The sequence below is a fragment of the Ammodytes marinus genome (assembly GCF_949987685.1).
Source record: "Ammodytes marinus genome assembly, chromosome: 14".
Classification (NCBI taxonomy): domain Eukaryota; kingdom Metazoa; phylum Chordata; class Actinopteri; order Uranoscopiformes; family Ammodytidae; genus Ammodytes; species Ammodytes marinus.
The window spans coordinates 19,024,928-19,051,909 of record NC_137218.1 but is presented as its reverse complement, the minus strand read 5'-3'; the positions used below and the strand labels follow the sequence as shown (position 1 = coordinate 19,051,909).

The window sequence follows — 26,982 nt, the reverse complement described above, 5'->3', positions numbered from 1 at the left end:
GCAGCTCTGTTTCTCTGGCTCTTTTTTTCTATTTCTTTCTCTCTCTCTCTCTCTCTCTCTCTCTCTCTCTCTCTCTCTCTCTCTCTCTCTCTCTCTCTCTGTGATCCAATAGCTTACTTCTCCCTTACTTTTCTCTTTTTTTTCTTTGCCCAGTTGTGTGACGTGGGTGAGTGGAGTTCCTGCCCTTGTTTCTTGCAGTATAGTTTAGAGGGAAAGGAGAGGGACTCAACAGAGAGGCGGACATTAACTTGACCTGTCAAAAGGGAAGATGAATTGAAGGTATAAACAAGAGGGACTTTTGGTGTTTTGGCCTGAGAGTGCGTCTATTCTTTGTGCTCACAGAGGGTGGAGAGCCTGGCCGAGGAGAAGGGAAGGACGCGCAGAGAGAAGGGTTCAAAGAAAGTGACTGAAAGTGAGGTGGGAGAGAGAAGAGGATAAGTTGCCTAATTCTGTCGCCCGTAGGCAAAAGGTGCATGAGAAGTTACAGTTGAGGAGTCGGTCTGACACGAGAGGAGGAGCACCAGTCTGGAGGGGGGGGAGGACCACTACCAGTTCAGCCTTCTTCCAGCAACAAACAGGACAGGATGAGGTACCAAGGCAGGGTAAGATCTTGACTGCCATGATGCTTGGGATGTTTTGTTATTGTCTTTTCTTTCAAAGTGAAGCCCCAACGATCCTGTCCACAAATTCACAGTTTTAACTCATGAGGGGGGGAACACATAACAGAGCAATGAGTCACTTGAAATTTTGTTTTTGCCTGTGTATGAGTCAGAGTGGGTATTTTGGGTTTGTGTATATGCCTTAACCCTAACAATCCAAATAGGATACACTTGGGATTTCTCCACCACATCCACCACTGGCACATAATAAGTAAGTGGTAGAGAGAGCCAGCTGTGGTACCAGCGCAGCTCGCCTGGAGGACAGTGTGGCGGGGCACGCCTTATAAGGAAGACAATCCCAAAGTATTTGGCCCAGCAGAGCTTAGTCATGGGGCCTGGAGCCAAGTTCCACCACTGTTAGGTTAGCCTCCTCTTTGCTGGTTGTCACTTCTGCTGCAACTATACGAAGCTTCCGGGCACTCACAGTCAAATCCCTCCACAAAGCACTCAAGCACTCCTGGGTGTATGTCAGTTGTAGATCAGACTCCATAACAACTGGGCCTCAAGTCAGTTCACAGACAACAAAGCTGCAAGGATTACATTATGTTCGGGTTATATCTCCATCCCAGACCATAGGCCCTTTAGGTAGCTCAGCCCCAGACTGTCTCCATAACATATTCACATCCTTTAAGATTTTTCTCTTCCCCAGCGGTAGCAGTGTTTCTGTTTCAATGTGAATTTATTTTCCTGGGTTTAGTAGAAAAAGTGTGAGTGAGAAAATGTGTCTCACAACAGCCGAGAGATACATCCTCCTTGACAACAATGTTTGCTGTGTGTTTAGAGTTTGTGTTTTGTTGCTCCGTATGTCCGATACAAATCCAGTGAGCCTGGCAAGATTTGCTACACACATTTGGATTGTTTCAGACATTGGAAATGTTGACTCTGCACAGACACAGTCAGCACAGCAGCTACTGAACAACCTCATAACATCACAGATGAACATAAACAGTGTGAGATCTTAGGAAGATGGAATGAAAGATTCACGCCAAAGGAGCCTGTCACACTTCAGAGCCGGGCATTGCTGCTCAGTGTCACCTTCCATGAAAGGTTGATGTGTTTGCTGAACACATGGCAGCGTTTTTCAAAGCTTTTCTCTACAAGGCCTATACAGTGATAAGCTGCAGCCTCACGCACTGATAAAGGTCAAACTAAAGAACGTTAATATTTTTATGAAATTTAACTTGGCAGACTGAGCAATATATTCCTCTGTATGCTCGATATATGAACCACATTTCATTCTAAGCTGGCAATCCTCAAAGGAATTAAGCTGCACCTTTATTACATTGTTTTCGCTCTGCACTGCTAAATATTGCACTTTTGCCTTGCAGGTGTTGAGAATTTCCAGGTTGACCAGCCATGCAAAAACATGAACAGTGTTGTTAGTGTTTGATATAAAAGCAGGCACACAGCATTGAAACATTAAGTGGCATCCACTGAGAGCCTACCCTAAACCTGACCCTAACATTCCTTGGTTGTATCCTTTGGAAAATCTGACCACAAACTGTAATTACTATCAGTAGGAAGCCCACCTGCAGGAGTGGGAGAACAATACTCCGAGGAGTGGCAGAGAGCAGGGGGCTGCAGTGGAAGTGTCCAGTGACTTTCCTTTGCTCTGGACTCTTGGCTATCTTCCACTGTTGTCCTCTTGTTTTGTTAAGGATTTTACTGCATCCAGTGATAATGACCTCTTACCGGTATTACCCAGCCAAATGAGACCCCAGAGAGGCTCTTGCATTCAAGAAAAACAGAAGTCCTGTGGAAGTCTATCCCCTTTGTTCCACTTTTTTTTATTTTTTTTTATGAATTTGCAAAGAAAAACAGCAGGGCTTCTTTCATTAATGCGTGTTTGATACTGAGGATAGAGTGCAGCAGGGTTGGCTGGTGCGCAGCATTGTGTGCGGGGATATTTATCAGCAGTAAGTATTGACTACTGTCACTTTTATGTTTGTGTTGCATGTACGTGTGTATGGCTGTGCATGTGGTTTTGTGAGTAATATCTTACTTTAGGGCATATCTAGAACATGACACCGTCACGACTGGTAATCATTTCCTGTCTGTGCTATAATGTTTGCCATCACAGTAGGGTTGACATGTACACACACTTTCCTAGTAACATGAGTTTAATCCTGTCTGGTGATACAGAGCTGTGTGTACTGTCCATACAGTACATCGCAATACTCTAGCTCACTATCACATAAAAGAGTTTGAGACGAGTCTGTTTATCATTGCGACTCCGTAAATGCCTTCATTGTTTTAATCTTGGCACGGCTTGGCGGAGCTGTTCTCACTTAGCTTTGTTTACACAGGGTTGCTTTAGTGTTGCGGTCAGTAAGTCTCGAGTCATTTGCCCTGATGTTTTGACGACATGTCCTAATATAGCCTCTCTTCATAGATGGATTTTTGTCTTGTAATATATTGTGTGGCAATTACTGTCCTATTGAGCACTGGACGTTAATCCTTTGTATTACTGGTTAAGATATCATGCATCACACAAAATGAGAAAAGGCCTTTTGTGCCCCCTGCTTGTCAACAGGGTGAAATTACAACTGCAGTAAGGTTATACAGTAGATGAAGAGCAATCTCCGTATCTCAATTCAATTCAAATTCCTCTGCATTACTGCTGAACTGTGTCAGGTGCGTCCTTACCTCTCTGAATTGTTTCTCCTTTTCTTGGATCCCCGCAGGAGATGGATGTTGATGGGAGGGTGCGCATGGTGATGGAGAGTGGGTTGACTGCCCGGGACAGGGTCGGGGTGCAGGACTTTGTCTTGTTGGAGAACTTCAACAGTGAGGCAGCCTTCATAGAGAACCTACGGAGACGCTTCCGAGAAAACCTCATCTATGTAAAGAAAGCCTATTTTTATCTTTCATGTGTTCTAAAACATTCCAGCTGGTGTGATGAGACATATTTTGAATGTGTTGTTCTAATCCTTTGGCTCAGACATATATTGGCTCGGTGTTGGTGTCGGTGAACCCTTACAAAGACCTGGAGATTTACTCCAAGCCGCAGATGGAACGCTACAGAGGGGTCAGCTTCTATGAGATATCGCCTCACATGTGAGTCACTGCATGGTCCTCAGACACATTTTTATCATATATGTATGTGTGCATTACATGCTTTAATACTGAAACATCCACAAAGGCTTTCTACAACTCAAAAAACAACACTGTACAACGGACGGTCCATTACTGTTATTCTTTTAGCTCTTTTGACCTTAATAAAATGAACATCAACCCTCCTTTTTTTGAGATAATAAATCAAAAGTTAACAACTGATTTTACTGTTTAGCTCGGTCAAAAAATCCAAACAAACACCTCATCTTCATTCCATCTATTTGACTTAAATGTTCAACTGTTTGCTTGACTTTATTCCACCACCATGTTCCAACCCTATGTTCATGTGTAGCTGAAGCTGCTTCTGTGTTTTCCATCAGCTACGCCTTGTCAGACAACACTTACCGGGCCATGCGGACAGAGAGGAAGGACCAGTGTATCATGATATCGGGTGAGAGTGGTGCAGGTAAAACTGAGGCCTCCAAGAAGATCCTCCTCTACTACGCTGTCACCTGCCCCACTAATGATCACATGGCTATGCTTGGTGACCGCCTGCTGCAGTCCAACTCTGTCCTGGAGGTATTTAACCGTTGCCATTTCAAACTAAACAGTGAATTGGTCACAATCGAAATGACTTTCAATTTAGACTTATTTGTCTTTCACAATTTATCTCATTAATTGGTTAATCTGAGGAATCAGAATTGACTTTGCACTTGCATCATTGATAAATACGTTTTAATAACTTTTTCCTGTTTCTTTGACTTAATTATTCTATTGTTGTTTTTGATTTCACTTCCTCCCTCTAATTCCCATGCTCTCTTGCTTTGATCAGGCATTTGGCAACGCCAAAACACTAAGGAATGACAACTCCAGCCGCTTTGGAAAATACATGGATGTCCAGTTTGACTTCAGGGTATACACTCCCTCCTCGACTTTTATTTTTTAATTTTAATGCCATAATGGAAATGACAGTTCAGTTACATAATTGGTAGACACTTAAAAAGTTAAACCTCTCAAGTGTGAAACTTGATTTTAACATCCAGTATTTGTCTGTAACTTTCCCTAGGGGGCACCAGTGGGCGGTCACATCCTGAACTACTTGCTGGAGAAGTCACGTGTAGTACATCAGAACCACGGTGAGAGGAACTTCCACATCTTCTATCAGCTTCTGGATGGAGGGGATGATGAGCTGCTTATCACTCTGGCTCTTGAAAGAAACCCACAGAACTATACCTATCTGGTGAAGGTGTGTATGTGTGTGTGTGTGTGCGTGTGTGTGTGTGTGTGTTGCAAATGTTGATTAATGACTTGTTTTCAAACTGAAGTCTATGCAATTATACCACCTTATTTTGGTGTAATATTTATTCGCTTGTTCAGGGCAACTGTCCCAGGGTCAGCTCCCTCAGTGACAAGAATAATTGGAAAGTTGTGATGAAGGCCCTGCCTGTTATTGGATTCACCGAGGAAGAAGTACAGGTCAGTAACAATTACAGCTTTGAATGATTGCTGCGTGCAGAAACAGTTCGTTTTTGTGTTTCACTCATGTTCCCTTGTAAACCACATTTCCCACATGAAAGTGGCAGATTCATAACCACTCCAATGGTAATGGATCCAATGAACAGTGTTTTTACAATTTGCATTCAACCTGTAAACACATGAAGTTTAAACCAGTAGTTTTATTTCTGAATAGTTTTGTCTTACGGGGGAAAAAAACATTATTTGCATCCCTAAGACTTTTATTTTTTTTAAGGATATAAAACCTTCCTGCTTCAAGCATTTGTGGTGACTATCTCATACTATAAGTATGAGACTTGTTTAGAAAACTGTATTACATTAAAAGTTACATTTCTCTGGTTAATTTGTCCCCTCGGTTGTCTGGACATTCATCTATAGTTACAGATAGTTCATCTGTGATGTGGCTGTTTTTAACTGCTTCCTGTGTCTGACCTCAGAAATTGCTGAATATCATCGCCAGCGTTCTCCACCTGGGGAACACTCAGTTTGGGGAAGGGGAGGAAGGAGAAACTCATATCACCACTGAGACTCAGATAAACCATGTCACCAAGGTCAGAACAGTCCCGCAAGTGTTATTGGGTGTTCAAATATGCACAAAAACGTGCATAGCTCAGAACCAGATGTGTTGTTGTTTTCCAGCTGCTGGGTGTTGATGGCTCGGCCCTGAGGGAGGCACTCACTCACAAGAAACTCACTGCCAAAGGAGAGGAGGTGACGGCCCTTCTATCCTTGTTCCTCTTGTTTTCGGTTGTCTGGTTTCGTATTGTGTGATTTATATACTTTGCCTTCTATTTACTTGTGCGCTGCAGATCATCAGCCCTCTGAATTTTGAGCAGGCAATGTCTGCCCGCGATGCCTTAGCCAAGGCTGTGTACCGTCGCACCTTCACATGGCTGGTGCAGAAGATCAACCAGTCGCTGGCTCTGAAGGTGTGGTAACACTTCTGACAGCAAACTCAAAGACAGTGGTGGATCATCCGGTTGTTATTGTTGTTTATTTTACAAACTGTTTGTATTTGAAATGTTAAGCAGGATGAAATCTACCAAAGCAGTAAGGGCTCTTCGGTTATAGGGCTTCTGGACATCTACGGCTTTGAGGTCCTCCTGCAAAATAGGTACACAACTTCTATTCATTTCCCTGAATTTCTGTCAGCTCTCTCAGCAACATTCTCTGTCTGTACTTGTCTCTGATGCACATGGCTTTCACACATCACCCCAGCATGCATTTGTGCTCCTCTCTCTCCCGTATATATTTCCACCAACAGCTTTGAGCAGTTCTGCATCAACTACTGCAACGAGAAGCTCCAGCAGCTGTTCATTGAGCTCACCCTGAGATCTGAGCAGGAGGAGTATGAGACAGAGGGAATTGCGGTGAGTCCAGTGTTTGTAGTTGGGTAGTGGCAAAATGACTATGTTTTTATTAGTATTAATATGTATATTTCCATGCTTACAAAACATTATTCTCCTCCAAATGTTTCCCTTCTCACTTCTCAGTGGGAGACGGTTCAATACTTTGACAACAAGATCATCTGTGACCTGATCGAGGAGAAGCACAAGGGCATCATCTCCATTCTGGTGTGCATTACAGCTTGTAGTGTATATGTTTGTCTCTGTGTATGGTGTTGTCTCACTCTCTGTCACGGTAGGTCAAGTCAAATAGTGTGGCTGTTCTTTCAGGATGAGGAGTGTCTGAGACCTGGAGAAACCTGCGACGCCTCCTTTTTAGAGAAATTGGAAGACACACTCGGAGGCCATCCCCATTTAGTCACGTAAGCATCATCTTATGTGAAATGATATTGTGACATAGAAATAGTATTTTGACATATAAAAGAGGGTACATCTTTCTACATTCTCTCTGTGTGTTTATGTCTTTCAGTCACAAGTTGTCAAATGGAAAGACTCGCAGGGCGGTGAGTAGGGAGGAGTTCCGGCTGCTGCACTATGCTGGAGAGGTCAACTACAATGTCAATGGTAATCACTTATCACTAGACAAACCTTCTAGATCAGACCATTCGTCAGAGGCAGTTTATTTAAGAGCATAACCCATACGCCTCAGACGATATGAAAATGTAATTTCACAACAATGTGCAAACCGAGCCTTCAACCATGGTGAGAGGTTTAGGACCCACTGGAAAGATGTAGCTCCCTCTTGAGGCAATTCATAATGACTCATAAAATCAATATAGTACTGTATTCTATAGCAAGCCAGACAGTGTTTTTAAGTCAATCATCTGAACAATTTACGTTCATCACTATAATGTAAATTCACCACAATCAACACAATGTGCTTTGTAAGTGTTACTTATCAGGATAGAATCTTACATGGTCCCAACCCTAATGACCAACAAAGGGCTGCTTCCTCAATGACAACCGGTGTCTTTGTTTGTCTCGCTCAGGTTTCCTTGACAAGCACAATGATTTGCTGAACAGGAACCTCAAAGAGGTGAGGATAATGAAAATTGAACAAGGTAGAGCCTGACCGCAGCCTTCACAAACCTCAGTGTCCCTTGTCATTGCTCGAGGGAAGAGGAAGCAAGGGGGCATTTTGTGTTGACATGTGGTTGTGTGGTGTGGTTTATGTACAGGTTATGTGCCAGTCAGATAACCAAATCCTACGGCACTGCTTTCGGAGAAAGGAAGTGACGGACCAGAAACGCCCAGAGATGGTGAGAGTAATTCCTGCTTTCTCTCTCTCTCTCTCTCTCTCTCTCTCTCTCTCTCTCTCTCTCTCTCTCTCTCTCTCTCTCTCTCTCTCTCTCTCTCTCTCTCTCTCTCTCTCTCTCTATCTCTTATCTTGCTGTCCTGCTATGATCATTTGTAGGTGTGATTTTAAGTTAAAAGGTTTGCTGTGGTTTGCACATAGTGATAATAAAGACACTTTAGTATCACTATGTAGAAAGAATGGTTTGTGTCTCTTTCAAAAACCAACAACACACAAATGTACAGATGTGTTTTTTAATTTGTTCTTTAGGCAGCCACTTTTTTTAAAAACAGCCTGACGAAACTAATGGAGATCCTCATGTCTAAAGAGCCATCCTACGTGCGCTGTATCAAACCTAATGATGCCAAGCAGCCAGGTACATTTTAACATCTTTGACATCATTTTTGACATATTTTGTTGTAAATATTAGTACTGTTGCTCTCAAATAAATAGCTATTGGTTTGTAACAACAACAAATGAACACAGGCAATACAATCAGAAAGAATAACTTGAAAACTTACCCTATGTTATTATTAATGTTTAGTATATGCTATACTGTAGAATGTGTTTAATAAGATTTGCCACAAGTACAGGTGCATCTAAAAAAAATAGCTCTTCTCAATCAAATTAAAACAAGGCTTGAAATATTTCACTTTATGTTTAATGAATCTGGAATATGAACGTTTCACTTTTTGAATTAAATTACGGAAATAATGAACTTTTCCATGATGTTCAAACATGTTATTTTATTATCACTGGTGAATACGATTTGTCCCTGCAGGCAGGTTTGATGAAGTTCTGGTCAGACACCAGGTCAAGTACCTGGGCCTGATGGAAAACCTGAGGGTGAGGAGAGCGGGCTTTGCCTACCGACGCCGCTTCGAAGCCTTCCTGCAGAGGTGATGAGCTTCTCTCCAAACAGCTTACAGCCTCAGTGACTTCATCCTGTGCACTCATGTCATTAAAACTATGCACGCGTGTTTTTTTTTTAGGTATAAGCCCCTGTGTCCTGAGACGTGGCCCAATTGGCATGGCAGCCTCGCCGATGGCGTCTCGACACTGGTCAACCACCTAGGCTACAACGAGGACGAGTACAAACTGGGAAGGTAATGTGTTGTTGGAGGTGTAGAGCTGTAGGGGGGATTTGAGTATGGCAGATTATGGTGCCAGTCAGACTAAATGCATTTGTGCAAACTGTTAGGACTTAAATTTGGATTGTAGCGTTTGTCAAATGGCATTATACCTTCGTGTTGCTCACACATTCCTTTGTTGGCTTTGTCGCAGGTCAAAAATCTTCATCCGATTCCCCAAAACTCTCTTCACCACTGAGGATGCACTAGAGGCAAAAAAGCCTGACATTGGTAAGTAATAGTGGTCGTAAACATTGGACAACCAGAACATTTTAAAAGGAAGGTAATGGCTCTCAGTCAAATATTACCTTTGTGGGATGATACTCCAATCAGTTCCTAGGACTAAGGCCTCCACAGCGATTCATCCACCTTTGCTCTCTTTTCTATTGTTGTGTCCCAGCTTTGACCCTGCAGACGTCATGGAGAGGATACAGAGAGAGAGCCAAGTACCAGCGCATCAGGCACGCAGGTCAGACCACCTCCCACTGTTGACTCCATCACAGTATCCTCCCTCTCACTGTGTCCTTAGAACACTGAAGTATACAGTTAGAAGTACTTTATTATGTTGGTATAATTTCATTTTACCATTTTGATGCATTTCAAGCTAATTTAAGTTTGTCCACATTCCAGCTCATGTATTTCAGTGTACATTTGTGTGTTTTTCTTGTTTGGATATGACTTGATTTATTTTCTCCAACATGTCCATTTGGGCTTAATGACTTTCTCTTTCAGTATGCTATACTAACTTTGGGATGTTCTCATTGGCTGAGTATATAAAGTAATCTTGGTGTTATGCATGTGTGTGTGTATGTATAGTGCTAGTGATCCAGTCTGCGTGGCGAGGGATGAAAGCACGCAGGAGGGCTAAGAAGCGTCGACAGGCTGCTGAGTTAATTCGCAGGTGCTTGACTGATAATTTGCTACTATTGGTTTCTGTGTTTATTTTTGTGACTTCATTTTGCATGTACAGCTCAGTTAATTTGCTTCATTTTTTCCATCTTTCTTCTTCTTGTTTTTTTAAATTTTTTTTTTAAGGTTCATTAAAGGCTTCATCTACCGGCATGAGGAATACGGCCCAGAGAATGATTATTTCCTGGATCACGTACGCTGCTCTTTCCTCAAGAACCTTCGCAAAAACCTGCCCAAGAGCGTTCTGGACAAGAGTTGGCCGACACCTCCTCCCTCCTTGGTTCAGGTATACAAGCAGCTCATACACACAGATGGTCATTCTTCTGCTGACTGAGATGATGACATACAGATCAAATAATGAATAAGATCAAGTAAGAATCTGTGGAGTTAATAATGAACATTGTCCACTGTCACCTCCGTGTTGCCCCACAGGCATCAGAATACCTGCGACTGCTGCACATGAGAAACATGGTCGTGAAGTATTGCAAGAATGTTCAGCCTGAATGGAAGAAGCAGGTACACTGACGACAGAAGACATGACCCTAACCCTGACTTTATTTCAAATTAAACTTTTTATTTTGTTTTCTTCCGCGCTAGATGATGCAGAAGGTTGTAGCCAGTGAGATCTTCAAGGACCAGAAAGACAACTACCCCCCGAGTGTCGGAAGGCTGTTTTTGGACACCAGGCTTGGTACGTGTTTATACATGCATAACAAATACCTCCCGTACCATACAGAAGATGTGTAAATAAAATACACATAACATTAACTGAGGCTTCCCCATTGCTTCATATAGAACGTGAGCAAATCAGTCTCAAAGTCATCCAGACCCTCGGCAATGAAAAAGTGCAGGTGGGATTTAACTTTTGCCATGATGATGATGATAATAATAAAAAAGTGTCATGAGACCTCTTGATCTGCTGCTCAGTTATTGTCTTGTGCCTTGTGCTTTTCAGTACGGTGTTTCAGTCATTAAGCATGACAGGAAGGGTTACAAACCCCGCCCTCGCCAGCTGCTCCTCACTCACACCTTTGCTGTGCTGGTGGACAGGACCAAGATCAAACAGAGGATGGACTACACGGCTCTAAGAGGTCCTAATCATTTCTTTTTCAATTGTATTGCTAAGAACGAGCTATTACAGTTGTTACAAAAACTTATCTTTTCTGTGACCTTCAGCACTCATAATGCCACAACTACCGTACTGTAGCAACCTTGTGTGATTTTTGTGTCCAATGTAATTATTTTTGCTACTGAAAGGAAGATACTTTGAGCTGAGAGGAAAACCATTTGTAATGAAACCACATCAGGAAATGGAGACTTATCTTTTGCTTAAGTAACTTGTAAATAATTAAGCATAGTTTTCACTGCGGGGGCCCTGTGACCCGACCCCGAATTGGCGGATGAAGATGGATGGAAAGATTTTACTGACCAAAGAACGTGGCTAAAACATTACTGATTTATTCATTGTGAGTGTGTTCTTAAGTTCATGTTATCCAAGCCAGGTTTTCTCTTTACACAGGTATCTCTGTGAGCGCTCTCAGCGATGGGATGTTTGTTCTGCACATGCCCAGTGAGGACAATAAGCAGAAGGTACGGCAACACAGCAGCCATCACAGTTTACTACTGCCCCAAAATGCAACCACTCTAAATGCATCCGTGTCTCTCTTAAGGGCGACGTGTTGCTGCACTGCAGCCATGTGATCGAGGTTGTGACCAAAATATCCATGATGGCCAGCAAGGTCAACTACGTCAATGTCAACGCGGGAAGGTGAGGCCTTTCTGAATGAGCTTCTTTTTGGCAGTTGTTGCCAACCCAACCGTACTCATGTGTCCCTGTCCTGTCTTTATGTGACATGCAGTATTAGGTTTGCTGTGGCTCGTGGCAAGGAGGGAATCATTGATTTTGTCCGGGGTCCGGAGCTAAAAGTGACAAAAGGCAAGCGAGGACATCTGCTAGTGGTGAGTCAGCGGCTGTTCCAGTGTCATGTGTGCATCCTCCAAGGAGGGAGTTTTTTTTTTTATGTTCAAAACATCTCAGCCAGCTGACTGTGTTCAATTTGATTTTCCCTCTGCAGACTGCCCCTGAGATCAACACCACATGAAGAAATGGAAAACATACAGCACCCAGATAAACAGTGATCCTTCCTGCTAGCTGGAGGATTGCAGCTCAGAAGTTGTGTTGTCATTTGTTAGTTTGTAGCCGACATGAGGACACAACAAGCACACGCGACATACTCGACAGAAGGAAGATCCCCTTATTAATTCATACTGTACACGTCATCATTATTACAAGACTGTCTTAAGTGTTGCAATAATCACTGCTTATGTTTGTTTTTTTAAAGATAAGGAAATCATAACTTAAAGTCTTCGCTGTTTCAAATGATTCATCTCTTTATTTTCAGTCATACAAGTCGTACGCAAATATATTTAAATATATAAAATATAAAATGTCTGAAAAAAACAACATTATGTCTTAGAAATACTTTAAATAAATAGCATGTTAATAAATATATCAATAAATAGTAAATATATCTTTGGAAAGTCCAGAAGGTTGAGAGCTTGGGGGAAATACCGGATGTTGGGAGCTTATTGCTAACTTACAGTTATAGAGGCAAGACAGAAACTCCGGGAAATACCCAAACAAACCCATAAATTAACAGTAAAACATCATGTATAAAAAAGAAAATGCTTACAATAGAGCTTCATGTAAAGTAAACACCACCAAAGCACTGATTAAAGTTATCACAACGCTAACTCCAACTTTGCTGGTCATCAGTTCAGCCTTCTCTCCATTTGTTTGTGTGCATGTGTGTGTTTGTGTGGCCAAGGTCTCGGCGCTCATTTTTTCAGTGCTTAGTCATAAGTGTGTTTTAGATGCCAGCAGGAGGAAGTCCCTTGCCAGCTTGGTGAGGTAAAGCTCTAGATCTCTCAGAATGATGTAACCCTCCACGTGGCCATCCCATCCAATCTTGGAGCTTGGTTCTGGGTTGGAGGGCGTCCGTCTAGTAGCAGACGTTGGCTGTGTCCAAGAGCTCTGCATGTAGCTCATCTGGAGAGGGAAGCAAAACAGTTTTTTGATCAGGCTTTGGTGTCACTTCCTCCAAAGTCTTTGCATGGGCCAAACAGGTGACAAAAATGGACGAGAGTTTTAGTAAGAACACTGTGGATACCTGCATGTGTACTTGGCTCATCAGGTCCCTCAGGTCCAGCTGAATGTGCTTGATGCTCTGAGGTAAAGTGCTGCGGACCGCCTGCCCAAACGTGTGCCCTCTCCCCTCCCTCTCTAGCTGTTTTCTCTTCCAATCCAGCCTCTTCCAATAGGCCTGCATGTCCGTCAAGGCAGCATGCAGTCGTTCCCAGTCCTGAAGGCAGCACAAGACACCACCACACGATTACATAAGCAAATTGTTGCACAACCGTCTTGTCCTTGCATGAAGTTGTTAAAAGGGGAAATTCCACTGAATTTTTTTTTACAAAGTTTTACTCTCTGCAAGAGCAAGCATTCTGAAGATCTACTTTGTTTCACTTTTCTATCCACCAGATATTTTTGTTTAAATTCTCCAAATGATGGAAGAAATTCTCTAAATACTTTGAGTTTGTGTTTTGCAAATCAATGCACCAAGAGAAATGACTTGTCTATGGAAATGTTTTGAAACACTCCTCAAGCAAATACTAACCGTCAGATTTAGCCAGCTGTCGAAATCTGTAGAAAGCAATGGCAGGTCCTTTAGCTGCCGGCTTCTGTACTCAGTGTCCTGAAGTTTACTCAAGTGTTTAGCCCCCAACTTCTGCTCTCTCTAATGAAGAAAAACATACCAAGGATAAAGATTTGTGGTTAGGGCAAGCTAAAATGCTGAATGTGCACAGAGTCAGGGGAGCAGGGAGTAGCTTTCAGCACTCACATATCTAGTCTTCAGCAGCTGCACACGGGTTCGGGTGGACCTCGTGAGACGGAAGGAGTTGTTGTATTTGTTTCTCTGGAGGGCTGGAGACGGAGCAGAGGACTCCACACAGACCAGTATGTAAAAAAGGAGGATGAGAGCCCGCCACCAAACAGTCATCTGAAAACAGAACAGTTGTGGGTTACATTGACATCTATTATGTAAACCAATACCATTATAAAACGCAGATTTTCTTAGATGCTTTCCAGATATAATGTGGCTACGACTATCACTAAGAACATCTCTTCTGTGTACAACACTGTATTACAAAAGAAGAAAAGGGGACCTACAGTATCACTTCCAAGACACACTGAAACGGTCGGGGTTAAGTTACACACTGACTCATTTTATGGGAACATAAGAAAATGCACCCCACTTCCTTCACCGCTTCACAAATATGCATGTATTTCAGTAACACTACAGTTGGTGTGGTTGCACATGGATGGAAACAGTAGTGACTTTATTCCTATACATATTTTCAGTGTGAAAGGAAGCAGGGTGTCTCGTTTTTATTTGTGCCCTTGCACCCCAAAATGTCAATGCAAGGTACTGAATCTAAATCATCGGACTACAGGGTACATACTTCTGTAACACACTGCAGAACAGTTCAAGAGGCCGAAAAACAAAATAGGGAGTGTTGAGTAGAAGAAAAAAAAGTATTTTGACTTTGGTCAATTTCTTATGTTGCATCACATGTTGTTGGCGCAAACAGCTCCTCTCCATGAGTCAACGTTTCGGTCATTCACATGAACCATAACCATGTTGGTTTCTCCCAATTATGGAAAAAAAAACTCAAATAACAAAAAGTAATTGGAACTGAAAAGATTATGAGTCCTAGACATTATCAAGCATTCAGAAAAATTGCAGCTGTTTGACAAGCCAATACTTGAAGACACTTGAAGTTTATTCCAAAAATAAAAAATCTATATAAAGTGTTTCCTATATTCCTTTAAAAACAGTTTGTGATACAGTAAATACTTTCAAAATATAGATATAAAATAATGATTCTATTGAGATGTTTCCCAGGATGACATGTCTACAAACAATTAAACCCTGAAACCACCAAACTCATGTCTGAAGGATCTACTGTTTTTAAGACTTACCTTGGAGGAGTAGTGAGACACTGGCAAAGACACCTTGATGCTGTAGTGAGGCTAACGTACAGTTTATATATTTGTCATGTTCTTCTTTCGGTTTCTGACAGGAGTTTTTGCTTTTTTTCCTCTCTCGCTCTCCTAATCTCTCTCTCTCTGTTTGTGGTCACCACTATGATTCACAAGTGAGTAAACTATTACAGCATCGGGTTTTGCTCCCTTGAGCAAAACTCAGTCATGCTACACAGAACAGACATCACCCTTTTTTCACATCATACCTCATGTGGGAAATTACTATTTTCCAGAACACTGGTTAAATATTTAGGTTTTATATGATACCTATTGTTTAAAGTGATTTATATTAAATAAACATAAATATACAATAAGTAAAATTTTACACAGATAAACGACAGAAAAACAAAGTATAAGGCAAATTAGAATCCCAGTGTGAAATCTTCAAGTATCACTTTTATAATTGCTCTACATGTTCAAATCCTCTTTTAATAATTAAGGGGTTGCCATTCTCTGGTAAGATTAGAGCAGCAAAGTGTATTTGTGTCCTGTTAAAACTTGTAAAACACATGAAATGAACGGTCATTTATTTATCGTCCCATGGGCATTATTGGGTAACTACAGCAATGAAAGTGGCAAGCTGGGAAAAAAAACTGCTAGAATCTGAAACTTCAGTCCTGACTGTGCATCTTGAGGGACTATTTCGGGAGTCTTGTGATGTGGATCAGAATTGACTGACACAGTTTCACAGAATCTCACAAAAACAAAACAAAACCTAGAGAAACACACGCATACACAAAAAGGCCCCCATCCTTATGACTTTTTCATGACTGTCGTTATTGAAAATAAATGTCTTGTAATAGTTCCCATCTTCTATTCTGCTGTATTTTACCCTGTCCAAACATAGAAGATATGATTATTAATATTTGTGTTAAATGTGATATACAGTGCATACGGAAAGTATTGACAGTGCTTCACTTTTTCCACATTTCGTTATGTTACAGCCTGGAATCACCCTGGATTATGTATTTATTTTCTCGAAATTCTTCACATAATACCCCATAATGACAACTTTTAAAAAGTTTGTTTGAGATTTTTGCAAATGTATTAAAAATAAAAAACGAAGAAAATCAGTTGCACATAAGTTTTCACAGCCTTTGCGATCAAGCTCAAAATTGAGCTCAGGTCCATTCTGTTTCCACTTATCATCCTTGAGATGTTTTTACAGCTTAATTGGAGTCCACCTGTGGTAAATTCAGTTGTTTTAAAATGATTTGGAAAGGCACACACCTGTCTATATAAGATCCCATAGTTAACAGTGCATGTCAGACCATAAAACAAGAATGACGTTGAAGGAATTGTCTGTTGACCTCCGAGACAGGATACTCTCGAGGCACAGATCTGGGGAAGGATATAGAAAAATGTCGGCTGCTTTAAAGATCCCAATGAGCACAGTGGCCTCCATCATCCGTAAATGGAAGAAGTTTGGAACCACCAGGACCCTTCCTAGAGCTGGCCGTCCTTCTAAACTGAGTGAGCGGGGAAGAAGGTCTAGTTATGTAGGTGGCCAATAACCCGATGGTCACTCTGACATAGCTCCAGGATTCCTCTGTGGAGAAAGGAGAACCTTCCAGAAGGACGACCATCGCTGCAGCACTCCACCAATCAGACCAGACGGAAGCCCCAGCCCGCCTGGAGTTTGCCAAAAGGCACCTGAAAGACTCTCAGACCATGAGAAACAAAATGTTCTGGTCTGATGAGACAAAGGTCAAGCTCTTTGGCGTGAATGCCATGTTTGGAGGAAACCAGGCACCGCTCATCATCTGGCCAATACCATCCTTTAAGTTAAGCATGGTGGTGGCAGCATCATGCTGTGGGTATGTTTTTCAGCGGCAGGAACTGGGAGACTGGTCAAGATTGAGGGAAAGATGAATGCAGTAATGTACAGAGATATCCTGGAAGAAAACCTGCTCCAGAGCGCTCTTGACCATAAGCACACAGCCAAGATATCGAAAGAGTGGCTTCAGGACAACTCTGTGAATGTCCTTGAGTGTCCTTGATGGAGCTCCAGAGGTTCTGTAAAGAGGAATGGGCGAAACTGGCCAAAGAGAGGTGTGCCAAGCTTGTGGCATCATATTCCAAAAGACTTGAGGCTGTAATTGCTGCCAAAGGTGCCACAACAAAGTATTTAGCAAAGGCTGTGAATACTTATGTAGGGGAGAACGGGGTAATCTGAGCCACTTTTTACATTTGCTCCCCTCTAAGCGAGCTAAAATGATTTATCACTCAAATTTACACATTTCCCATTAATTCAGGATGTTTCCTAGAAATGGGCATTAGCAGAATTTTTTCAAGACAAAGGGCAGTGAAAATATGATTGTTTTAAAAAAAGTTGTCATGTGGCTCACTTTACCCCAGCTGTGGGGTGAACTGATCCACTTGCTTTTTCCACTCTGACACTACCATAACAACACATATTGTAACAGTAAGAATCCTGAAAGCTAGCCACACATTCCAGAACTAATGTCGGACTAGTAAAAGAATTATGGGGTTTGGTCAATTAAGCAAAGCAAATTTTCTAAACACTTGAAAGTAACTCTGAACAAAATCAAATACAACATATTATAATTCAAAAGGTTTTAATAAGATTCAAATGAAAGATAGAACCAGTTAGATTAGAACACAGTCTGGGGGTCAGAACACAGGACCCTTAGAGCCAGCTAGTGTCTGGGGGCCAAAGCATAGGAAAATCAGAACCAGCGAGAACAGCCTGGGACTCAGAACACAGGAGAAGACCCAACTGGATTATAACATCAGCCTGTCATACTCTACAACTAGGCCTACTCTACATTCCAGCCCTGAAGGTTACAGGGACAGATGAGAAGGTGCTCTTTCCGTGTGGTTGCCCCAGGTCGTCTTCCTGGTGTATTTCCTTGGCATGATGGCTTTTCTACAATGTGTATGACATTAAAATAAAACATATGTCGTGTAATATTACATTAAAATATGTTTAAGACTAAACTTAACTTGTGCCTCATGGTGGGGGAAAGTGAGACAGTGGCTCACTTTCCCCCACAGCGTTTGGCTCACTTTCCCCCACCACCACAATTTGAGAAAAAACTTCATCTCTTAGCATTTCAGGCTAATCTTCAGTTATCAGCATCACATGGTTTCATTTGTTGGTAGTTCATCAACACGTATGATAGAAGTTTTTCTACGTGAATACATTTGCTTTGGCACAACAGTTGATTAAGTTGATAGCAAGAAAATTTACTTTAACATGCAAAATACCTATTTTGGTGAAAAAAACATGCTTACCACAGCACCAAGAGGTCCTCTTTTTCAGGGCCATGGGGAAATGAGAGGGGCTTGAAAACATATATCTCACATGACCACAAATGTTTTCCGTTGCCTAGACACAGGGGGTGGCTCACATTACCCGATGCCTCAGATTCCCCCGTTCTCCCCTACATATTCTACTTTTTTTTTTTTTTTTTTTTATAAATTTGCATAAATCTCGAACAATCTTGTGTGATTATGAGGTATTATGTGTAGAATTTTGAGAAAAAAAATTATCCAGGGTTATTCCAGGCAGTAACATAACAAAATGTGGAAAAAGTGAAGCGCTGTGAATACTTTTCGTATACACTGTATGTATGTGTTTATCTGGGTCTGGGGGAAAACATTAGCTGTGGCTGATTACTGGACTCTCTCGAGGCATTATTTCTACCAGCAAAGTTATTAAAGTAATTATGAAGAATAAACCATAGCTTCTACATGCCATTTAAAGTTAAATGATCCGATTCTGCTATCTTCTTTCAAAGAAGTCTCGGTACTGAAATAAATACTCTGAGCATAGACTTGTGGTTTTCCTCGCGGCTGACAAAACTACTCTTCCAGAAAATTGTGCAACATTGAAGGGGTTGATCAGTGTCTGGAGGTAGATTCCCGAACAGTGCTATATCCAATGTATTCAATACGGGAAGTTACCCAGCCTTCAATAGAAGCTGGGGGATATTATACTGTAAATTGAACACCATATCTATGATTTCGAAAGAAATATGATTACTTTAAGTATATTATTTTGTGCTTCATATGTGCTTCAATGCATTATTCCAAAGTACAGTTAAAGTATGATTTTTATTAGTATATTTAAGTGTTGTATAAATATATTTTTTTAAAGTATATGTATATGAAATGGGATTTACCTGAATAGTATGCTATTGATGAATAAAAAGCTTTTACTGAAGTATATTTGTAAAATGCTAATAGTAAACTATTAGTATACTTTTAATGAATAAAAACCCTTTACTGAAGTATATTTTAGTATAAATGGAGTATAGGTTCAAAAGTATACTTAAATAGTATACTTAAAGGCCTACTTCACCGGTGGGAATATGAAGGTGTATTGAATTCTGAGATCCTATGTAGTATAAATGTGCAAAAAAAAAAAAAATCGGTTCATCCTAGCCTGAGAAAAGGCAGGAAGAGTGTTTTTTTTAACCCTATATTAATCTTACTGTGACATCACAGTAAGATAAATATAGGGTTAAAAAAAAAATTACTTTGTAAATATTACTGTGATGTCACAGTAGGAGAAATCACAGTAATATTTACAAAGTAAGGTTTTTTTTTAACCCTATATTTATCTTACTGTGATGTCACAGTAAGATTAATATAGGGTTAAAAAAACACTCTTTCTGCCTTTTCTCAGGCTAGGATGAACCAATTTCAATTTTTTTTGCACATTTATACTACATAGGATCTCAGAATTCAATACACCTTCATATTCAAACCGGTGAAGTAGGCCTTTAAGTACAAAATAAGTTGTACTATTTTGGTATGCAAATGAGGTAAGAACTACACTTAAATTATGTTGAAGCACTGCTTAAGTATAACTTGTTTCAATTTAACACAACTTAAGTATATTGCTTATAAACACAGTTTAATATATTAAGTATACTTTTTAAAAATCTACTAAAGTATTAATTTTTTCACTTGGGTATGCATACTAAAAAGAAAGTGATTCATCCTATCCATTGCACCCACAATTGAAATTGCCTCCGTCAGGAAAGCACTTTTGACTGGAGCCACTAAAAATGTTTTCAAGAAATGATTTGTCCCAAAAGCAATTAAATGTATTAATACTCAATTGTGGGGCATTGATGAGGCCGAAATACAGGGCCACTACCTTGCATCATCTCAATGGATTTTTATGGATGGCACACTTTGTGTGTTTTTAAAAAAATAGGCCTATTTGAGCTCCAAGCTCTCCCAATGTTTTTTAATGCTGCCCAAATAGATTCTGTTAAAGCCAAAGACAATTTTCCACACAGTGGAAAATAACGTTTCTAACCTATTAGAGATAGGCCTTTTTTACTGTCTGTTAGATAACAGTGAAAATGTATATGAGCAGCTTATTCAGTGTTAACATTTAAATCTAATGATTTTCATCAGCTTTCTCAAAGTTAGTTTTTGAAGTTAAAACAGTTTAATCGCATGTGAGGGACAAAGCCAAGATCATTCTTAGAACTTACATCAGGCCAAAGTTAAAATAACAGTTCTCATACTGGTGTCAAGAAAAGTTACCGTGTGTTAAGGACAAACCTCTGGAAGTATGCAATTAGTTAAAAATATTTCAAAAAACTCCGACTGTAACAATAATCAGTTGGTAGTTTCAACCTACCTCTTTGTGGTGTGGCAGTTTCACTTTGGGATAGCTATTAGTGTTGGGTTTTACTTGGCAGCAGGAAAGTTGAGTCTTTCTCTATATTGTACTTATGCACAACTGAGGTTATAGGTTGTTAATGTTACTATGAGTGCTTCAGTAGGGTTTAAAGTTCACTCTGCCTGCAGACCTTGGAGCCATGTAAAACTATAAATTCCTTTGTCTCTGATTTAAAGCTTATTACTTTCTGATTGCTGTAACTCAAGAGACATTCATGACGCAATTCATTACACTAACTACATCACAGTTGATTCAGTATTTAAGTTTATGTAAAGATATGGGGGACGAATAGATGCATTGCCTCAAGTGTCATGCCAATTGTCAGCGAATGCTCAAATAATTGTAAAGATCTGGCAGGTGGCATCAAATCAACAGGTGGTTTTTTGAAGGTGTCCCACAAGGATCAACATCAGGCCCCATTTTACTTACTTTTCTATAACTAATAATTATTTTCCCACTGAATATTGCAATGTCCATTTTTATGCAGAAAATAGCATCTTGTATGACACTGCAGACCAAGGCCTTCAACAGGATACAGTCTGCATTTGATTACATCATGACCTCTAGAGCACAAGAACAAAAAAATAAAATCATCCAAACTATGAATTGATGGAATGCAGGTCAGTGGGTGAGTCACGGTTCATACAAAACAATGTGACTTCCTCTCAGAAACAGAAAATGCTTGGCATTTCTTGAACTGTAAAACTGTGGTCAGTAGAAGGGGAAGGGGTCCAGAAACAAAAAGGGCTTCCCTCACTTTCATAACCCCCCTCCTGCCTCCCAAATCCACTCAATACAGTAATGTTAAATACATTTCCCTGGTGATGCAAACAACTAACTCTCAGTCTATTTTCAGTCTCACTCCTTTGTGGTTTCTGGCAACCCCTTTAGTTTTGTTATGCATTTCCTTCCTACTTTAAGTGACTTCCACAAGGGACAGCATCTAACCTCAAACCCAGTTCTCCTATTCATCTTATGGTTACAGAACTGTGTTTTTAGACACATATTTATGACTGCAATGATGCTGATTCCATTTACTGTAAGCACTTTCAAATATACACTTAAAGGGCTATTCTGTAATTTTTTTAAAAATCCTTTAAGTAAGTAACAACAATGTCAAACAAAAGCACAGATGTAAATAATATAAGTATTAAGCTTAACTCCTTTATGCTGCTCCAGTTTCAGGGTCACAGGGACGCTTGAGTGGAACTGAGCTATCTGTAATGTTATTGGTAATAATACCGGTGCTCTTCCTGCTATGACAAGTAAAACGTATCTGCTGTGTTCAAAAGGCTACTATGCAATTCTAGCCCTTTGGCAACGAAAAGTCAACAAGACCCTCACGATTCAAAAAGTCTTTACGTTAATAATAATTCATTAAAGTAAGTACCAAAACCATATTGCAAAGAAAAGACATCGTCACATAAGGGTGTCTGGTATTTATGGTTAAGACACATAGCATGTAAGTGCAGGTTTCTTTATGAGAGATATAAATTGCCTAAATTAAAGTTACATTTTACTTTTTGCCCCACCTAGACTGGCTCCGCCCGCCTACCTACTTCCGCCCAAATTTCATTTTCCCTTCAGTAGTCAGTCTGGTGGTGGGGCGTATTAGTGACATTTTTCCGAACAGATTTCTGAGTATCCAATCAGCGAACAGAGGAAGTGGCTGAGAACGATGAGGTCGAATGGGTCGAAGTCGCGCTCCAGTTTCAGTTGAATGCTGCGTTCCCTTACGCTCGGAACTCGGAAATTTCCGACTTGGTAGTTCCGAGTTCCGACCTGTCTGTGTTCCAGTGCATCTGCTCGGGAAAGTATGGACGCCTACAACCTTTCTCATCCAAATAACTAAACGTTAGACTCTAGCAAGTTACCGTTGCCAGGTACCGGTAGATCCATAGACTACAATATGTAGTGAAGTCGGAAATGTCCGAGTTCCCTGAACGCACCGTCAAAAGCCGGCTCACGACCAAACGTTATGCGATTGGTTGGCTGATCCAGAGTGGCACTGAGCAGATCCAACAGTTTTAAACTTCCACAGACACCCGCCTCCAAGTGAGTGAACGTTTGCCAATTACAGCACTTCCAGACCTTCTGTACAAAAGAAATGAAGTACGATGGTCTGGTAGCGCCAGGCTATGCCCCACCCTCTCTCTCTCAGAATTTGTAAAAAAAACTCTAATCTCTTAAGAAATACAAATTCAGTGCCTTGGAACATGTGTGTAAATGCAGCATTTTAGGTTCCAAATAGGAGCCGGCTCACTGGCTTAATAGGGACCAAATAATACAAACTACAGATTGTTCTGTCAGATAGATTATGTTATCGGCAGCTATATCATAGGAGGAGGGGTGGGGGGGCTAGTAAAGAAAGATGCGGCTTAAATGAGATGAACAAGTTTTTCACCTGTGTGATAGAGTGCACCGAGTTGTTGTTGTCTGAAGGCACTGACACAACAGGGACATTTTGAAGTGTAAAAGAACAAAAGACAGCTGCACAAAGACTAGTCGTGACAACAACACATTTCTGGCCCGGCTCGTGCAGTTGACCTGTTATAAACACCCCAGGCTTTCTATTTGATTTGGATGACTTTTATAAAAGAAAGGGGAAGCGTGGTTAAGGAGGCCGGGGCGAATAAACTGTTGCACACGTTTTTCAAAACGTGTTGTTTCACTGTTACATTGCAAAACATTATGCATACACACACACTGTTCTTATTATTATTACCTGTGCTTATTTTATTCTTAAATACTAAGGGTTTATTTGAATCAAAAACAAATCCTTATTCTTTTATCATTATTTAAACTTTGGAAGCCATTTTGCATAGTTACCTGTAAGAATATTTAGACCACATGAAACAATACTTTTATCTTTGTCTAAATCCATGAAATCGGGGTCATCTATAACATTCGCTAGATAATAGGGTATTCCCATAGATAATAGGGTATTCCCATAGGTACCTAAATCTGGGATGTGTAGTAATTTATTTGCATGCAGGGAGGTTTCAGTTTACAGATGACACATACAGGACCAATTATATTATTTCTTTTAAATCGGAGGGCTACGTAAAAGAACACTGAACCCATCAAATCGAGGCTTCTGAGATATGGTCGCACGCCTGAGAAGAATTGACTATTTCTGACAAAAAAAAAAGGAAAACTACAGTGCAATGAAATTAAATGTCCATTGTAAAATGTAATCTTCATAAATGTCAAGTCCCCCTCTTCTCGCAAGTTTGGGAGCTTGTGGTCAAATATGAAACAAGCACAAGTGTGATGAGCAAATTGAAACCTCCACTGCACATACAGTATACTGAGAATGGACTTTTCAATGAAGTAGAAGACATCTTGCATTTAGACTTTTGAATAAGAGGAGGAATATAAAAGATGAACAAGGTTAGATAACTATTTATTCCCCCGAAATTCCATTTAAGACACAAATCATCTAAAAGTAGAGTATTGTATGTCTTTAATGTGTCTGGAGGGCGTCTTTAAGGATTTCTGGGGACCCTGTGGCCACCCTGCATCCATACTAGTAACAACTCCTTTTGAGTAAGAAGGCAGACGTATTTGGTTGAACCTAAGGGTCCACTATTTTGGGTCCGCTGCCATTATGGAACAGAAAGTCCTCGTTAAAAGAAATGTTTCAGTTTTCGGCAGGTAAAAGCTGCATCCATGTCTAGCCAAAACAATGTAGCTGTAGAACTGCACTCACATACGGCTTAGGCATAACGTCATCACATGTCATTGTATAGCCCTCTTTCCCTCACACGATTATCCTCAAATGACATTCACCACTTGACCTCCCATTTACATATCACAGTTCCAAATTGTGGGGTCAGGCAGGGATAAAAAAAATAGTGGGTAAACATCTGAGGACAGCTGTACTATCAGACAAGAAAAAGATAGCCTAAGAAAATGATTTTATTGGGTGACCACCAGCTGGGACAGGGGCTAATTTGTTGATACAGCTTGGCGTTTGAAGTTCACAGTCCTGGCTCTTTTTTTTTACGCACTTATTGAGTGCATAGTTCTTAAGCCCTATAAAAGATGCAGTAACCTCACTAGATGCTAGATGAGCTTAGGGTTTGTTATTGCCATCTCGAACTTTATTTTCTGACTCTCCCTCTGGACCAGGAAACATGTACACAGCCGTGACACTGTTCGTCCTCATGTGCTTGACTGCCACCACCTATGCAGACCACCATCATCCTTGTCGTAAGAATTTGCAGTTCCATCGTTTTGCGTATTCTTTTCTTTGTTTTCCTATTTTTAGGTAGCTTTATCCATCACTACTACATTTACAAGGCTTACTTGAGTAACCAGTCTCTGGTTTTGTCTGTTCAAAATGTTTTTAATGTCGAAGAATTTTTGTTATCAGCATGTGTAAGTCGTCCAACGTAACTGACACTGTTGTCTTTCAGATTCACCCAATATGACAGGATTCATGAGTGTGGTGAGTATCTTTAATTAATTATGTTATTATTTATTTTTGTTCTTATGGCACGTTTTCTTTTTATAATTTTTAAATATAATAGCATTAAACCTTATCTCTTGCTCTTTGAACGTGTGTCGTTACATGACACCAGATGAACATCAAGGGTGAGGTGAAAGCATACGGGGCATTCACCTACGATTCAATGGGCAAGAAACTACGGTTCAGATCCAACGAGAGCCACCCTGTGAACACATCAGTGGGTCTGGATATACTGATGTTCTTTGATGAGGTAACCAGTTTCTATCTTTCCTTTTCTTGTTTTGAAAAGTCGCCATTCACTCGATGCTGCTTTTGCGCCTTGACATCTGAATCTGTATGTGCACCATGGCAGGGGGTATTCTACGAGATCGACAGCAAAAACAAGAGCTGCGAGAAGAAAGCGTTGCAATGCACCATGCACCCTCTGGACATTCCCGATGACGCCCAGCTCGATTCTACAGTCAACTATGGAAGTCCATCCATCGAAGGGGAGGGAATGAAACTCAACGATTGGTCAGGATCTATGCCCGGCATGAAAGCTGAAAAAGGTGCTATAACACAGTACATGGGGCCAGTTTTGTGACGCCATTCATTAGGACTTATGATAATTACCGTGTTTTTCTTTTTCAGGTCATTACTCCATGTTTGTAACCATGGGATGTATTCCCATCACCACATTCTACGTCACCGAGTCCACATCATTCTTAATCAGGTTAGTGGATATATATTTTTTCTACGCTTGGGGCAAATAACCCTCCAGGTATATAAATGCAAATTTCTCTAATTAACATTCTTGACATTTTTTTTTACCATTTTCTTGCAGCACCATGGAAGTTGAACTGGAGATCAAGGATCCCGATCTCCTGGTGGTGCCTTCCATCTGTGTGGGCCAGCCCCTGGAGGAGACACCTGAAGGGACAGTACACAGTTTCCTCAATGAGTTCATGTAAGATGAAACCTCGTCGCCGGCGCAAAAATCCAACCCGTATTCAAGTGTGGCCTATCAGAACTATAGACTTCCCCTCTCTTTTTCATGTGTGACTCGAAAAATTTTCATGTAGCACTGCACTACATCACATCTTTAACTCCCCCATGAAGAATATTGCATTTGAAAGGATCATACTATATAGCCTACATACATTTTGATATCACAGAAAGAGATATGACATGGATTTATAGAATTAGTCAAAATCACTAACAGTTGTTGGCTTTTCAAAGTTGGTAGGCCTACTGCTTATGAAACCTGAAAGATGTGATTAATGGAACAATAAAATGTCAAAGCTGTAAAAGGTGTGGAGAGACGTTTTTTTCATCCAAGAAGAGTTCCTTATTACATGTTTTGACTCGTCTTTTTGAACATTTTGGGTGAATAGAGTTTGCAGCAAGAAAACAGCCAATCATTTGAGCTGTATGGTCAAATGATGAGCAATCCACTATGGGGGCCCATGGGACAAAAATGTCAATGTGGGCCCTAATTGGCCCCCTGTTCCTTTGTACTGTCTGAGTTTTTGGTACCCTGTCATGTAGAAATGCCCATTGAGAAAAGCATAAACAGCAGACTACACATGGCAGCTGATTTATGGAGCAGCAACAATTAATTTAAACAGTGGTAATATACACTGAATTAAAATATAAATGCAATGCTTTCGTTTTTGCTCCCATTTTACCAAAGATCTAATACTTTTTATGTACTCAAATTCTGTTCACAGATTTTTTTTTAGTGAGCACTTCTCCTTTGCTGATATAATCCATCCACCTCACACTTG

The 26,982-nt window shown here is 40.6% G+C and overlaps 2 protein-coding genes across 5 annotated transcripts; both read left to right on the top strand.

The window, feature by feature from the left end:
* LOC307260951 (unconventional myosin-Ic-like) lies at positions 1 to 12,334 on the top strand. 4 transcript variants are annotated; one of them, XM_080041351.1, is made up of 33 exons: positions 1 to 279; positions 463 to 602; positions 3,344 to 3,502; positions 3,601 to 3,716; positions 4,094 to 4,292; positions 4,546 to 4,626; positions 4,780 to 4,959; positions 5,091 to 5,189; positions 5,666 to 5,779; positions 5,868 to 5,939; positions 6,038 to 6,157; positions 6,257 to 6,342; positions 6,493 to 6,598; positions 6,722 to 6,802; positions 6,905 to 6,996; positions 7,104 to 7,198; positions 7,624 to 7,670; positions 7,813 to 7,893; positions 8,199 to 8,304; positions 8,710 to 8,827; positions 8,921 to 9,034; positions 9,213 to 9,289; positions 9,459 to 9,527; positions 9,875 to 9,959; positions 10,094 to 10,253; positions 10,400 to 10,483; positions 10,565 to 10,658; positions 10,763 to 10,818; positions 10,923 to 11,058; positions 11,487 to 11,557; positions 11,638 to 11,735; positions 11,827 to 11,926; positions 12,043 to 12,334. In XM_080041351.1, the coding sequence occupies exons 2-33, from the start codon at positions 585 to 587 to the stop codon at positions 12,067 to 12,069; spliced, it is 3,141 nt and encodes a 1,046-aa protein (XP_079897477.1). In that variant the 5' UTR covers positions 1 to 279; positions 463 to 584; the 3' UTR covers positions 12,070 to 12,334. The 4 variants fall into 4 exon arrangements, with proteins under 4 accessions (XP_079897477.1, XP_079897478.1, XP_079897476.1 ...); XM_080041352.1 differs by having other exon boundaries at positions 1 to 602; positions 6,260 to 6,342; XM_080041350.1 differs by having other exon boundaries at positions 1 to 602.
* A 12,547-nt stretch (positions 12,335 to 24,881) lies between these two features.
* epd (ependymin) lies at positions 24,882 to 26,166 on the top strand (the record flags this gene model as incomplete). The annotated part of the gene is made up of 6 exons (XM_080041590.1): positions 24,882 to 24,957; positions 25,164 to 25,195; positions 25,329 to 25,466; positions 25,569 to 25,764; positions 25,847 to 25,928; positions 26,040 to 26,166. 6 exons carry the CDS (start codon positions 24,882 to 24,884, stop codon positions 26,164 to 26,166), a joined length of 651 nt encoding a protein of 216 aa, XP_079897716.1.
* Positions 26,167 to 26,982: the final 816 nt, after the last annotated feature.